This window comes from Diabrotica undecimpunctata, chromosome 3 (genome assembly GCF_040954645.1).
Source record: "Diabrotica undecimpunctata isolate CICGRU chromosome 3, icDiaUnde3, whole genome shotgun sequence".
Taxonomy (NCBI): domain Eukaryota; kingdom Metazoa; phylum Arthropoda; class Insecta; order Coleoptera; family Chrysomelidae; genus Diabrotica; species Diabrotica undecimpunctata.
The window spans coordinates 33,468,518-33,482,864 of NC_092805.1; the positions used below are offsets into that span (position 1 = coordinate 33,468,518).

Genomic DNA, 14,347 nt, shown 5'->3' on the forward strand with positions numbered 1-14,347 from the left:
CACCATTACAAAAAAGTAAATGAGAGATGGAAGAAATAACCAAATCCCTGAAAAATGGAAAATCCCCTGGTCCTGGTGACATCCCTGCAGAATTAGTGAAAGCCAGCACAGACAAACTCCAGGAACAATTAAGAAAACTACTTTCAAGACTGCTTGAATGGGGCCGAATTACCAAAAGAATGAAAATTATCTATCATGTCAACTATCCACAAAAAGGGCAGCAAGGATCAGTGTGAAAATTATAGAGGAATTGCGGTAAACAGCATAATAAGTAGGATGTATGGGAAACTTATTAAGAACAAAATAGAAAATTACTATAGAGATTACGAATCAGAGGAGCAAGCTGGTTTTTGAGCTGGGCGATCCACAGTAGACCACTTGTACTATATATACTTTTTACCTAACTTTATTTCTTGTTTATATTTCATGTAAAGCATGGTACTGAAGTAAGTACCATGCTTTGATGTTCTCTCTACCATGCCGACACACATGTAATCGGTTTTGTTGATGTTTTTCTCTAAGCCCCACTGTTTGTATTCTTCCAACAATTTTCTTATTATATATTCAGGACCTCCATAATACCATTCAAGTACTATTTAGTCATCTGTTAAGCATAATGTGTACAACATTGTATTAGTGAGGGGCCGTATTTTTACATTTTCGTTTCCAAATATCTAAAGATTTTTCTAGATAGATTATAAAGATCGTTGCTGACAAAAAGCATCCTTGCTTCATTTTTTTTTATCGTAAAACCTTTTGAAAGAAACTATAAAGTGGCAAGGACATCGCCAGCGCTTGCCACCAGCTGTGTCTCCCTCTTGGTACGCGCTGGAGATGGAAAATTATAAAACGCTGTGAACACAGAGACTGAGTTCGATCCGAAGTATTGATCTGGTAAGACCTTTTACCCCGGGTTTCTGAGAACTGATCAGAACCCACAATTTTTCCCGTACCAGCGAACGAGGATTGATCAATTGATTCCTTTCCTTGTCCAGGTTGAATGTTGATCAACCGATTCCAGCCAACTTCTTGCCTAGGCTGAGTATTTATCAGCCGTTTTCACGGTTTTTAGGTATTGACCAAAGAACGTTCTTTACCTTGCCGATCAGAATGTCGCTTATATTTATTTTTCACCGGTATTGACGTCAGACTGCAGCCGGTCAATTTTATATACAGGAATTCGTCTTTTTTTTATTGTACATATTATATAGAAGAAAATTTTATTTTTGTCATTTATTTGAATATATTTTTATTGAAATTAAACTTGCATTTCACTAGTCTGGCGTATAATAGAGCTACTCGTCACAAGACTCTTCTGAAGACAGTTTCTGGACAGCTTTTATAAGGGTGGTATTTATATTTATTTCGTAAAGTAATTCCCAATGTTTTGCTGTGATCCACATATACAAGATAAGTATCCTGGGTTCTTCCCATTATTTTATACATTATTTTTGAGATGGCGAATAAATAATCTCTTGTGGATCATCCCGCCCTAAATCCTGATTGTTATTCTGCTTATTAGATTACAAACAAAACACGTATTTTATTGCATATTATTTAATTTATTTTAATATAATAAAAACATTGCCTATGAATTATATATACCAATAAACATTAAGCTTTAGCATAATCTTTAAGACAATCATGCATTTTTATAATATCATCGCAGTTAGTTACTTTTCCAAGAGCTGTTAAACAAGTTGAAATTGGCTTTATTTGATCTGCTGGCACTTCAATACCGTGATAAAGCTTCATAATTCTAAATATTTCTTCTGGCTTGTAAGTGCCCGTAGCATCAATAGCTCCTTCTTTTTTCATTGCGCAGAAGAAAAAACACTTGCTTTCGTGGGTCATTTTGTCTGGTTTCGGTGTAAGATCTTCCGATGTGGCTCCTGAAAGTTTGATACATTCTTCGAAGTATGGAAGTTTGTTTAGAGCTGGACTTTCAGCTGCAGTATTTAAAATCTACAAAAGAAAACATATTGTATTTGTAACGAGATTACTAAAATATTTTAAATTAAATATTAAAGCCCCAAAGCAAAATACAAAAAATTATAGTAACAAAGTTAAGACTTTGAAAAAGTCTTAACCCCTCTCCCTCGTGGAGGAGGAAAAAGTAAAAGGTTTAAGAGAAAGTACTAGGATAAAAGTGGTAAACTTTTTTGCATTTTTTTGGTATCTTAAAATTGATATTTTTGGCAATATTTATGAGTTTGTATGATTTTTAGAGGTTCAGTGGCATTTTCGTCTCTGACGACTGGATTATTAATGATTTAGTACAATTTGTCCTATATAAAAGTATGGGCGAAATGTATTACTAGAAATAAAGTTTTTATAATTACGGATATAGAAATAAAAGATAACGTAGTAGAAATTGTAAGAACGAATGATAGAATAAAGACAATATAATTTGTACTTTCAGAGTTATAATACAAACTTTTAAAGCTAAATATCTCAATAACTGTTCGATTTAGGTAGAGGACGTAACAAAATTTAAAGAACAATTTAAGTTCTTTCTACTAACGTCATAATATATGTTATATAGGGTAATCCAAATTTAAGAAAGTTGAGAAATTTTTTAGTTCGCGGTATGCGGCATAAAACTTTTCCACCCAGATGTCCTGCGCGGAATACTGAAGATCTGAAACTAATACAAGCCAATACCAAAAATACCAAGATAGTTTTATATATTGGTAATGTATGCCAGTCAAATTGGACGTTAAGTCAAAACAATATACTTGAAAGAACATTGGAAAGATCGGAAATAAAAGAGATATTGTAGTTGACAAAAATTGTGACCCTCAGATTGCGCTCATTTAGGACATATCTACCGAATATAATCACATAGACATATAAAACATTGATAGGAAGACAAGGTGGCAAACGAATAAGATCAAAAAATGTAACTGACACTAAGGTTCAGGTCTTATTTATAAATTTTCTTTTTTTTTCTAAGTTAATGGCACTGGCAAAGCCAAAAGGCCAGTCATGTTTTCTCATAGTTTTATCATCCATTTCTATTGTTTACATTATATAGATATTAATATTATATACATGTAAAATTAGGATAAAAGGAATAATATTGTTTAATATTATTCATTTATTGGTTTGATTTTTTTTTGTTTTTTTTATATACATATTGTTTTTTTGTTTTTTTATTTTTTTGTTTTTTTTTTGTTTGTTTTTTTTTCGTTTTGGGCTTACAAATTTATTCATGTGTCGCAATACTGCTTACAAAGTAATTAGTAGATTTTACATACTGATATATGATGTTGTAGATACTATTATCCTCTAATGTCAATAGATTTGAAACATTTATTGGAAATTTCATTTTGTACGATATTAAAGTTTGATAAAACTGATCAATTTCTATTTTTTTTAACGGGCATTCTAAAATAATATATTGTAAATCGGCAATTTCATCATTATCTAAGACATTATCAGACATTTATTATTATCTAACAAACCTATTTTATGTTTATAAGCTGGAAATAGTGCATGATTGCAGCGCATTCCACTTACGTGTATTCTTAAACCATGGTTTGTCCCTTATTTTTGGTTGTATATTCTTAAAAAACTATCCTTTGTCTCCACATTTATATTTTATCTGCCACTTTTCCTTAAGTTCCTTTCGAAAAATTGGAATAAAATCAGACTCTGGTATTTTTAATCTAACTATTCTTCCATTTTTCGCACCATATTTTGCTAAATAGTCCACTTCTTCATTTTCTTCTATACCTGAATGGGCTTTTATCCATGATAAATAAATTTGTTTTTCTCTACTTGATACATTTTGATACAATTCCAAAATATCAAGAAGAATGTAATTTAAATTAGGATTCAAACACAGATTATTAAGTTTGTCTACCGAACTTTTAGAGTCTTTTTAGAGATTTATCCTCTTCTTGTTCTAAACACAGATTAATTGCTAATTTTATGGCAATAAGCTCAGCACTGAAATTTGACATCATATCTGATAGTTTGTATATTAGCTTAATATTTTTGGAAGGATAATAAACTGCACAGCCAACTCCATGTTCCGATTTAGATCCATCAGTATAAACTTTTTCATAACCTTTCCATTTTACTATACAATCTCGATAATATTCTTTTTGTATAATAATATTGTTTTGACACAAATAGCGAGCATTAATATGGGTCTTAACTGGAGAAAGAAACATTTCATAAGAATAATTCCATAAAGGGATTCCATTGGATTTATAAAGTTCTTCATATCTGTGTACATTGGTAATAAAACTTTCAACTAATAATGGTATTTTTTTCTTATCCCAATATTTAGATGTTAAAACCAAACCAGCTAAACTAGATATTTTAACCAATAACTTGGATTTCTGACTTCTTAACTTTAACACGAATTTGTCAGATAGAAATTTTCTCAGAAGATTTCAGACTACTTATCCTTGTAGACTGCGTTCAGATGAATTATTAAGGATTGCCAAATCTAATGCAATGAATTTGTTTGATTCCGAAGATGATGAACCATTTCAATCCTCTGATGATGATGAATATGCCCCATGTCCCAACAATGCAGTTGAAGAGTCAAACGCAGAATTGGAGCACACAATTGAATATGAAGAATATATAGATGACGATGATAAAACAAAATCAGCGGCAGGCGAAGAGAATGTGACGTGGACTAGCAAAGATGAAACTATATGGAAAAATGCTTCTTTCCATAAAACGCAAGCTGTCCGACGTAATATTTTACGCCAAACTTCTGGTGCAGCGAACTTTAGCAGAACATTTATGATAAAACAAATTTTTAAATCCCTAATTACTCCTGAAATGTGCGATATTATTCTAAGAAAAAGTAACAGAAAAAGTCAACAAAACAGAACACTACCATACATTGCTGACATTAAATAAAAATACAGGAAGTAAGTTTCAAGCCCATCGCTGAAGAAGAATTAAGATACAGATATTAACAAAAGATACGCAAAAGTTGCAAAATCTGTTCAAAGCCGGTGTATGATAAACATTTAATAACCATACGAATATGAAAAAATTGTAGAAATATTTAAGTTGTGTATTAAAATTTTATTATTTACAATAAAAAAATTAATTTGTTTGATTACAATGCAATCTATAGCTAGGTACACCTGTACCTTTTCAGTAATTCCCGTCACTAAAAAACAATATGCATAAACGATTAAAACGTGTATATAAATAATGACATACCAAAAGAAGAACTACAAATACAGAAAAAATATGACAAGTCGCCAACGAAAAAATAAATAAAGGTAAAATTGTTAAAATCAAATACATTAATAATAGATGGAAAACACACAAATGGTATAAATACAGTAAGCAACTAAAGGAAAACCAGGGAAACAAAAAAAATAACAGAAGATGAAAATACAAAGATAAAAGCACAAATGATGACAAATATAACAAAGAAAAATGAATCAACCAAGGTTAAAAATAGAAAAAGAGCGAGAACAAAAGATAAACCCGAAATACACACAAGGGAGGACATATTCATAAAGCATGGAATACGAAACTCGCAAATTGGAGCAAGTAAGCAAAGAAATAAATAAGTACAAGTAAATATATAAGTAAAGTAAGTAAATAAGGACAAGTTAGACATTATTCAGATCAACCTTAGTAGGAGACTAAGAACTAATGGTATACTGTGGGAACAAAAAGGTAAATAATAAACATGAAAAGTGAGGGGCAGTACTGCTAGCCCAAAAGGGAAGAAAGGCTCAAATAGAGTGGGAACGAGTACTAGAATACATTATTTGGGCGAGACTGAAGAGACAAGATACTATATCACTATAATAGTAAATATATATGCTCCTACAAATAAAAATGGGATGAGATTGAAGATCTTTATGAACAACTACAAACAACGTTTAATAAGATTAATAATAAATAAAAAAGAAATATGAAAATAATAATCTGAGACTTGAATGCTGAAATAGGCAATGATAATACAGAACATGAACAAGTGATGGTAAAGGACGGAATAGGGGATCGAAACGACAATGGAAATGGATTACTCGAATTTTTCGAACAAAATAAACTTATAAATGCTCGAAATATCTTTAAATACAAGCGGATACATAAGCAAACATGGAAATCGCCAGGAGGAAGGTATAAGACCCAAATAGACCACATAATAATTAAAAAAATAAATTCACTGAGAAACTGGCAATTAACCGACCTCTATCACAACAAACTGGAGAGTCAGTCGCAGTAACATGGAAGCGTTTTAAAGAAGTAATCATAAATACAGCAAAAGAAACAATCAGATTAAAAAGAAGAGAAAACGAAACATGAAAAACTAAAGATACTCTACAACCGATAGAAGAAAGGAAAAAAATCAAAGAAGAAATCTTATAAACGAAAGAATCGGAAAAAGAGAGGGCACTTGAAAGGAAAAAAATGTAAAACACGTAGGAATAAAAAAATAAACAAGATAAAACAAACTATATAAATGAGATATTAAATATATAAGAAACACAATATACGATCATACGAAACCTAACACAAAAAGCAGAAAAAAATATACGAGAATAAAGGATAAATAAGGAAACAGAATAAAAAGTGAGAAAGAAATAATAGAAAATGGAAGGAATACTTCGAGGAAATATATATGCTTAACATGAAATAATACAAGTCATAGAAGACGAAGACGACTCACCAGAGCTAGAAGTGAATATTGGAGAAATTATTAGGGAAGAAATTGGAAACACACCAAAACATCTAAAAAATGGCAAAGCCGCAGAAATCGACAATCTACTCATTTATCTAATAAAAGCAAATACTGAGCAATCAATAGAAATGTTACATAAACTTTTATTATAAATTAATACAGAAGTGGAAGGAGGGATTGATAATAAAAATACCTATAAACCAGACCTGAGTAGAAGCAATAATTGACGTGGAATAACACTTCTAAGTGCCACATCCAAAATGTTAACCAAAATTATATTGGAATGATTGAAGCCGCAACTAGATAAAAAAACTAGGAAGCTATCAAGCAGGCTTCCGTGCCAAACGCTCCACATTGAGCACGTTTGTATCCTTAGAATCATCTTGAAAGAAACAAATGAATGAAGTAAAGATATAGATGTGAGTTTTATCGACTTAGAAAAGGCCTTCAATCGTGAAAATAGGGTACAAACGTGGAAAATTCTAGATGATAAAGGATGCCACTGAAAATCGTAAACTTTATTAAACTCTTCTACAAGGATACAAAGCCAAACTAGAACACTCAGGTAAAATAAGAGAAGAAATACCCGTAGAAATTGGGTTGAGTACTACCTTATTCCTTATTATGATAGATTGGGTAATGAGAAAACTAACTGAAGATTGAACATCTTCTTCTTTTGGTGCGTATCCTCTGTGGATGTTGGCAATCACGTTGGTCCATACAACTTTGTTGAAAGATGCTCTAAATAGATGTATGGTAGTCATTCCTGCCCACTGTCTGATGTTCTTCAACCACGATGTCCTTTTGCGCAATTGAAATCTTTTGCCTTCTATCTTGCCTTTTAAAATTAGTTGAATTAGTTGACACTTCTTATTACGCATCACATGCCCTAAGCATGTCATCTTTCTGATTTTCATGATACGCATAATTTTCAGATCTTTATTCTTACGCTGGATCACGGTGTTGTTTGTAACATGATGGATATAGGAAATTCTGAGCATGCGGCGGTAGCACCACATTTCGAAGGCTTTTAATCATTTGGATGTTGCTTCCGTCAAGGTCCAGGCTTCGACTCCATATAAAAGGATAGAAAATACACTCCGCATTATCAGCAATCAAAACCGTATTGTCCGCATATCTTAAATTGTTTACGATTTCACCATTGATTTTTATACCTTCTCTTAAACCATCAATAGCTTCCCTGAATAGCATTTCCGAGTAAGTATTGAACAACGTCAGTGATAAAATGCAGCCCTGACGTACTCCCCGTTTTATCGTGAATTCTTGTGAGGTTTCGTTGTCTACTCGTACAGTTGCCCTTTGCTGTAAGTATAAATTTTTAATTAGGCGTAAATATTTGTCATCAATACTAGATTCTTTTAGTATCTGAAATAATTTTTGAAGTTGAACCTTGTCAAATGCTTTTTCAAAGTATATAAAACATGCGTAGACTTCGCAATTTACGTCTCGAGCTCTTTCTATCAATACTTGTATGGAAAATAGGACCTCTCGCGTTCCCAGTTCGCTTCTAAACCTAAACTGAACACTGCTAATGTTTTCTTCAAGTTTTTTATATATGCAAGAATGCATAACAGAAAAAAGGATTTTGAGTGCATGGCTCATTAAGCTTATAATTCTATAATCAGAGCACCTGGTGGCATGTACCTTTTTGCGGAGAGGGATGAAGGTGGAAACTAGCCAATCTGTAGGAAATTCTGTAGTTTCATAGATATTGTTCAGTAGACTCGTTAGGATTTTTAGTTGGTTGTTTTCAAATAGTTTCAATATTTCAGCTTGTAGGTTATCAGGTCCAGGTGCTTTGTTGGTTTTTAGTCTTTTTATTGCATATGTTACTTCACTGAGCGTTATTTCTGGTCCTGAACATCCAGAAACACTGACTTCTGTGTCTTGCTCTTCCTTGAATTATTCTTGCATGTATTGCCTCCATCTCTCAAGTATTCTCTCATTTTCGTAGAGCAGATTGCTGTGCTCGTCTAGTATTAAGTTATGACTTCGTGATCCGTTTTTTCCCGTTAAGTTTTCGATCTTTTTATGTAGGCATTGATCTTGATCGAACATGCAGCAGATCAAAAAGTTAGAAGATCTTAAATTTGCGAATGAAATCTGCCTGCTAATTGAATATCGAAGTTATATACAAACAAATATGATTGAACTCCGAAAAAACACAGAGAAAAGAAAACATTTAAAAAATAATAAACACCTAAATAATAAAATAACGAAAAACGGTAAGGAAGTAGAAGAGTTCACATATTTGGGATAAATAATGAAAAGGAACAGTGGAATATAAAATGAATATGCAGACGTATATAATGAAGGCTCAATAAGCATTCTATGCTTTAAATAAAACTTGCCAAACAAAGGAATTATCGGAAACAATAAAAATTAAAATCTTTAATAGTTACATCCAGACTATACTACTTTACGAAGCGAAAACATGGAAACAGAACGAAACTGCAACTAAAAAACTAAAAACTTTTGTTAACAAATCTTTAAAAAAAAATCTTAAAAATATACTGGCACAACAGAATAACTAATACAAAACTATGGGAAAAATCAAAGCAAACAAGAATATCTACCAAAAGTCAATAAAAAAAATACCAGCCAGAGACGACAAGAAAGAGAAGAGTACCAAACAACAGCTGGAAAAGAACTACAACGAAAGAACATGAAAAAATTGGACTAAGATGGGGTACAGTCAAAAATATATAGCAAGAAATAGAAAGGAATGGAAGAAACTAGCACACAATTTAACCAGAGAATAAACGTGCGCTATCCCAACTAGTCAGCAATCTTACATTTTTGGCCAATAAACGCATAAGCGCCCAATACTCTACAAGGAGGAATGAAACTAGAGTTAGAAAGAATAAGAAAAAAAAGTCGAGAATGGTACTCACGAAAGCCAATACAAAAGAAATGGAAACTTAAACCAATAAAAAGATGGAATGTCAGCGTATATGAAGACTTACAAAAAAGTAATATTGAGAATTGGAACAAAAAGCATTGGACAGAAGTAAATGGAGGGAAGTGGTTAAAAAATGTTTGCAAAGATTATAAGAAATATTAAATGTATTTAATATAATTCAAAAAAAATATTGACAGTAATTGTAATGGTCAACGTAAACTTTTCAGGCCTATTGAATTTTATAAATATTAAATAAAAATTTATGTTATATAAATATAATCTATTAATTGAACCAAAGCTATTTCCTCTTAACTTGTAAGACAGTGATGGTAAAAATTAATTAAAAAATTTAAATTTAATTAAACTTTACCTGTTTAAAATATAGTTATTTATTGTACAAGACGATAAAATTGTACTTTATCTTCGAGAGCGTTTTTTAGCGTCGAGACGTCAGTCGAGAAGCTAATTATGCTCCAGAAGATAATGCGATTTTATCGTCGTGTGCAATACAACATTATTTTCTATAGCAAGACTTCAAGTTCAGGTGAAAAATAGAATTTCTAAGAAAATTGTAATTTTTAGCACAAAAATCGCAATTGTGTTGCTCCGTTGCTAGGGATATGAATTACTCTGTCAACAAATGTCAAACAAATGTTACGTTTTGGTTTTTGCGGAGAATATTGTTGTACAAACGAGTACAAGTTGTGACCAAAAATAGATATTTCTAATAATGTTAATTGTAAAATTTCAGTTGTTCTTAATCCTTAATGTGTTTAAATTTGTAAATTTTATTGAATAAAAAAAAGTTAAAACATTTTATCTACTCTTGCTGTTAAAGTGTCACTTTATCTACCCTTGCGGTTAAAGTGATACTTTATCTACCCAAAACAGTTGTTATAGCAACACTTTAACATTAGCTATGGAAAAAATAAAATAATTCTCTCGTAAAATATTAACATTGTATGAGTAAACAAGTCTGCCAAACTAAAAAAATATTATCGATATCAGGTACTTACAATACAAGCGAGAACAAAAATTTTAACCACAAGATGTATATTCTCCATTTTACTAACAAAATAATTTAATATTTTTACATGCCAAATTTATACAAAATAGATAATTCGATACCATTGATTATTTCGTCATTAAATTGTACTTTGAAGGCAAAATTAATTGTCCCCAATTTGTGGCAAATTATCAGAGTAATTTACATGTTTTTAATTTTTTTTTTGATACATCAGTTCGATAAACCATATCCATTTCACAAAATTACTGCGAGCAAACAACATTAATTGAAAACATTATTTCCTAATTGTATATAAATAAAGTATGAGAATAGTAGGTACAGTCATGGATGGCATACAACGAAAGCAGCTCAAATGGTACGGACATGTCCAATGAATGAAAGACAGTACCTGTATGAACACCTACAGGAATTCAGAAGAGACGACTACCTTAGAAAACATGGATGGAAGGAATAAGAAACTCAATGAGCTCGAAAGAACTGAAAGAACAATGGAACAACCGAATTGAATGAAAAATGGACGTCGGAAGACGTTTTATAGGGAGTATATCATATTATAGGTACATTATTATTATATTATATTTATATATATATATATATATATATATATATATATATGTATTATATAAAGAAATTACAGCAGGGCTGCCACAAAGAAGTGTCTTTACCTTTTGTATACGTGTTATATTATTGTTCTAGAAAATAATACAATTGCAACATTTACCGATGATACTGCTATCATAGCAATATGCAAAACCAGCGAGGAAGCGACAGAAAAATTACACAGATGTTAATCAAATATATACTCCAGTGAAATAAGCAAAAAATAGACCATGTTCGTGACACTCTATAATCCAGGTCGCTGACAACTTTTTTAGTTATTGTAGACCTTATAGGAAGAATACCTACTTGTTTCCTGCCTTGAATTTGGAGCCGTTTTTTAATTATTAACAATTTAATGCAAAAAACGCGATTTTTTCTATGATTATTAATGATACTAGGTATTAAAAAAATAGATTTTTGGAAGAAAATTATTTTTTCACGAATTGTTTAAACAAACTAGACCATTTATTAATTAATTAATATATAAACAAATTACATATTTGTAATGTACGTAGAAATTACATACAAATTTAAAAAAGAGTGATCAAAATCCATTGAGTAGATCCGGAGATATAGAAAATTTTATTAGTTTAAAATTATTTGTTCGGTATTTAAACGCCATGGATTTGTGAGTTCTTCCTAGTCACTATTTGAACTACATTTTCGACAATTCGTAGAGGGTCCTGTAAAGGTATAATGTTTGAGCAAATTTTTTAACAAAAAATACCAATCCCATTCTTTAACATGGCGTCAATGAGGTTCCTTAATTATTATAATCAAATTAGCTGTGAATTAACAAAAAATCATGGCTAACTTTGGCCCAAATTAACCTAGGCCAATTTTTTTTATTTGAAAGTTCGGGTGAAACTACTAGCTTTTCGAATGTAAAAAAAGATTTTTTCTAGGGACAATGTTTTTAAAGTTATTCTAAATGTTTATAAACTACATAATTTCAAAAATTTGACATCAGGATTTTTGACTATAATAAAGCATTCTTTTATTTTTTTTTTAATGCATATTGATAGTATAAGTCTTTTGCTTTCATTTGTCACCCACAGAATTACCCTATCTTTATTATTTTCTATCTTATGTTATTGTAAAAAAAAGGTCTCTGAGATAAAAAATACAATAACTTTTAAACTAATTAATATATCGGTCCCAAATTTTGAGGGGTTGTTAAGTACCCCAATACCCAACTTTGGGTGAAACTCTAAAGTTTAAAGTTTAAGTTTACTAAAAGTTTTTAACAAATACCAATTGTCATTTATTTTGCAGTTTGCGAAGCAACAAATTGACTTTTCAACTTTCAAAAATCGGCATTTTGAAGCTTTATCAATATTCTAAAAAATAAAATTTTGTAATTCTATGTCAAGTATTTAGCTTTCTAATGGAGTGCAAAAAATAGAAAAAATCGCGTTTTTTTGCATTAAATTGTTAATCATTAAAAAACGGCTCCGAATTTTAGGCAGGAAACAGATAGGTTTTCTTCTTATAGGTCTACAATAACTAAAAAAGTTGTCAGCTACCTGGATTATTGAGTGTCACGAGAAAATCCTTATTACCCTGGACTAGTATGACTGGACAAGCAAGTGACGAGACAAACTTCATATATTATGTAAACTTTACTAACAAAAACGTTTAAAATAAATATTCCAATAACTATAAATAATCAAATTCCATATTCAAATACTGCAAAATATTTGGGTATTACTCTTTAATAAGCCCTAATAATGTTATTCAACATTATTTATGAGAGGGTGTATATTTCTTACTACCTGTCGGCGAGAATCCAGAAGCTATCGACAAAGACAGCCTGTACTGACCGAGAGAGAGTAACATTTAGCAGAACTTTGAGATTTTTTAAAAAGTTTATACCAAATAGCTGCTTTGTGTTACACTTTATGTTAAAAATAAAAACAGATTCGGAAAGTGGGTTAAATTCTGTAGTGCCCTATTTCAAAAAAAAATTTTTACGTTTATTTCAACCAAAAATATTTGAAAAAAATATTGTTTAAACAATTTATTAATTTACAACCAAATAGTGCACTAAAACTTTTTAAGACCTTTCATATAAAAAAAGAATCATCTCAATATCTGCCATAGTTTTGGCGTTATTTGATATAAACTTTTACATTGGATTTTAGCTATGCCCAGAATCGCGAGGAACGGCCTTAAACATTTGACGTTCAGGTTATAGCAAAGTATTTCAAAATCAAATTACTGCTTCTCTCATACAAAGGGATATTTTACATATTTTTAAAGAAACTAATATTGATTAAACAGCCAGTACTGCCTTTCTACAGCTTAGCATATATAGAAACAAACTGACCTAACTGAGCAAATATTCAAATTAAGTCAAATTTTTGTAGTTTGAACAGCTAAATATTTCTTATTGATTAATGAGTCACTTTTAGATAAAATTTTTGTGAAGTGTACCAGATGGTAATATTCGAGTTGAAGTATAAGTTGAACAAACAATTAAGTACAAGTTAATTAAAATAAATTAAATTAAACTCTTTTAAAAGTGTGTTGATTCTAAAATATTTGCTGCAAATTTGGTGATCAGTAAAGAATGTAATACAAAACTCGAGCTTTCCCAGTAAATGAGTTGCCAAACTAGAATTACGCTAGTTTTTGTACTTTTGTACGTAGATCGATTTCATAAAACGACTTTAGGCAAAAGTTCAGCGATTTCATCTTGTTCAACTAACTTAACTTACACTCACAGGCGTAGAGAGTGTAGTCAGAATCCAAAACGACTTTTCCAGATCCTTCCATTGTAAAAATGGACTGAGACAGGGAGACGGACTGTCGTGTCTCTTATTTAACCTTGCACTAGAAAAAGTAATTCGAGAGTGCCATATTAATACGAATGGCACCATCTTTAATAAATCTGTACAAGTGGTCGGATATGCAGATGATATAGACATTATTGCTAGGTCCACAGAATCTCTGATCGAAGCATTTTGATCACTAAAGGCGTCTACACTTAGAATGGGTTTAAAAATAAACGCACAGAAAACCAAGTATATGTATTGTACTAGATCAGGCAACCAGATACCTAGACTATTAATTGATGATCTGGAACTGAAAGGTGTGAACAGCTTCGTCTACCTGG

General features: G+C 31.0%; 1 protein-coding gene across 1 annotated transcript; it reads right to left on the reverse strand.

The window, feature by feature from the left end:
- Nucleotides 1-1,541: 1,541 nt before the first annotated feature.
- On the reverse strand, nucleotides 1,542-10,686 carry LOC140435548 (uncharacterized). The gene is made up of 2 exons (XM_072524296.1): nucleotides 10,619-10,686; nucleotides 1,542-1,965 (listed from the first exon to the last, which is right to left on the reverse strand). The coding sequence occupies exons 1-2, from the start codon at nucleotides 10,664-10,666 to the stop codon at nucleotides 1,615-1,617; spliced, it is 399 nt and encodes a 132-aa protein (XP_072380397.1). The 5' UTR covers nucleotides 10,667-10,686; the 3' UTR covers nucleotides 1,542-1,614.
- Nucleotides 10,687-14,347: the final 3,661 nt, after the last annotated feature.

What these genes read in the sequence shown, in the direction of transcription:
- LOC140435548 (XM_072524296.1), bottom strand. Translation starts at nt 10,666, where the DNA reads ATGGAGAATATACATCTTGTGGTTAAAATTTTTGTTCTCGCTTGTATT. An exon ending in TTTTTGTTCTCGCTTGTATT is followed by an intron (nt 1,966 to 10,618) that starts GTAAGTACCTGA and finishes TTTCTTTTGTAG; the next exon opens with ATTTTAAATACTGCAGCTGA.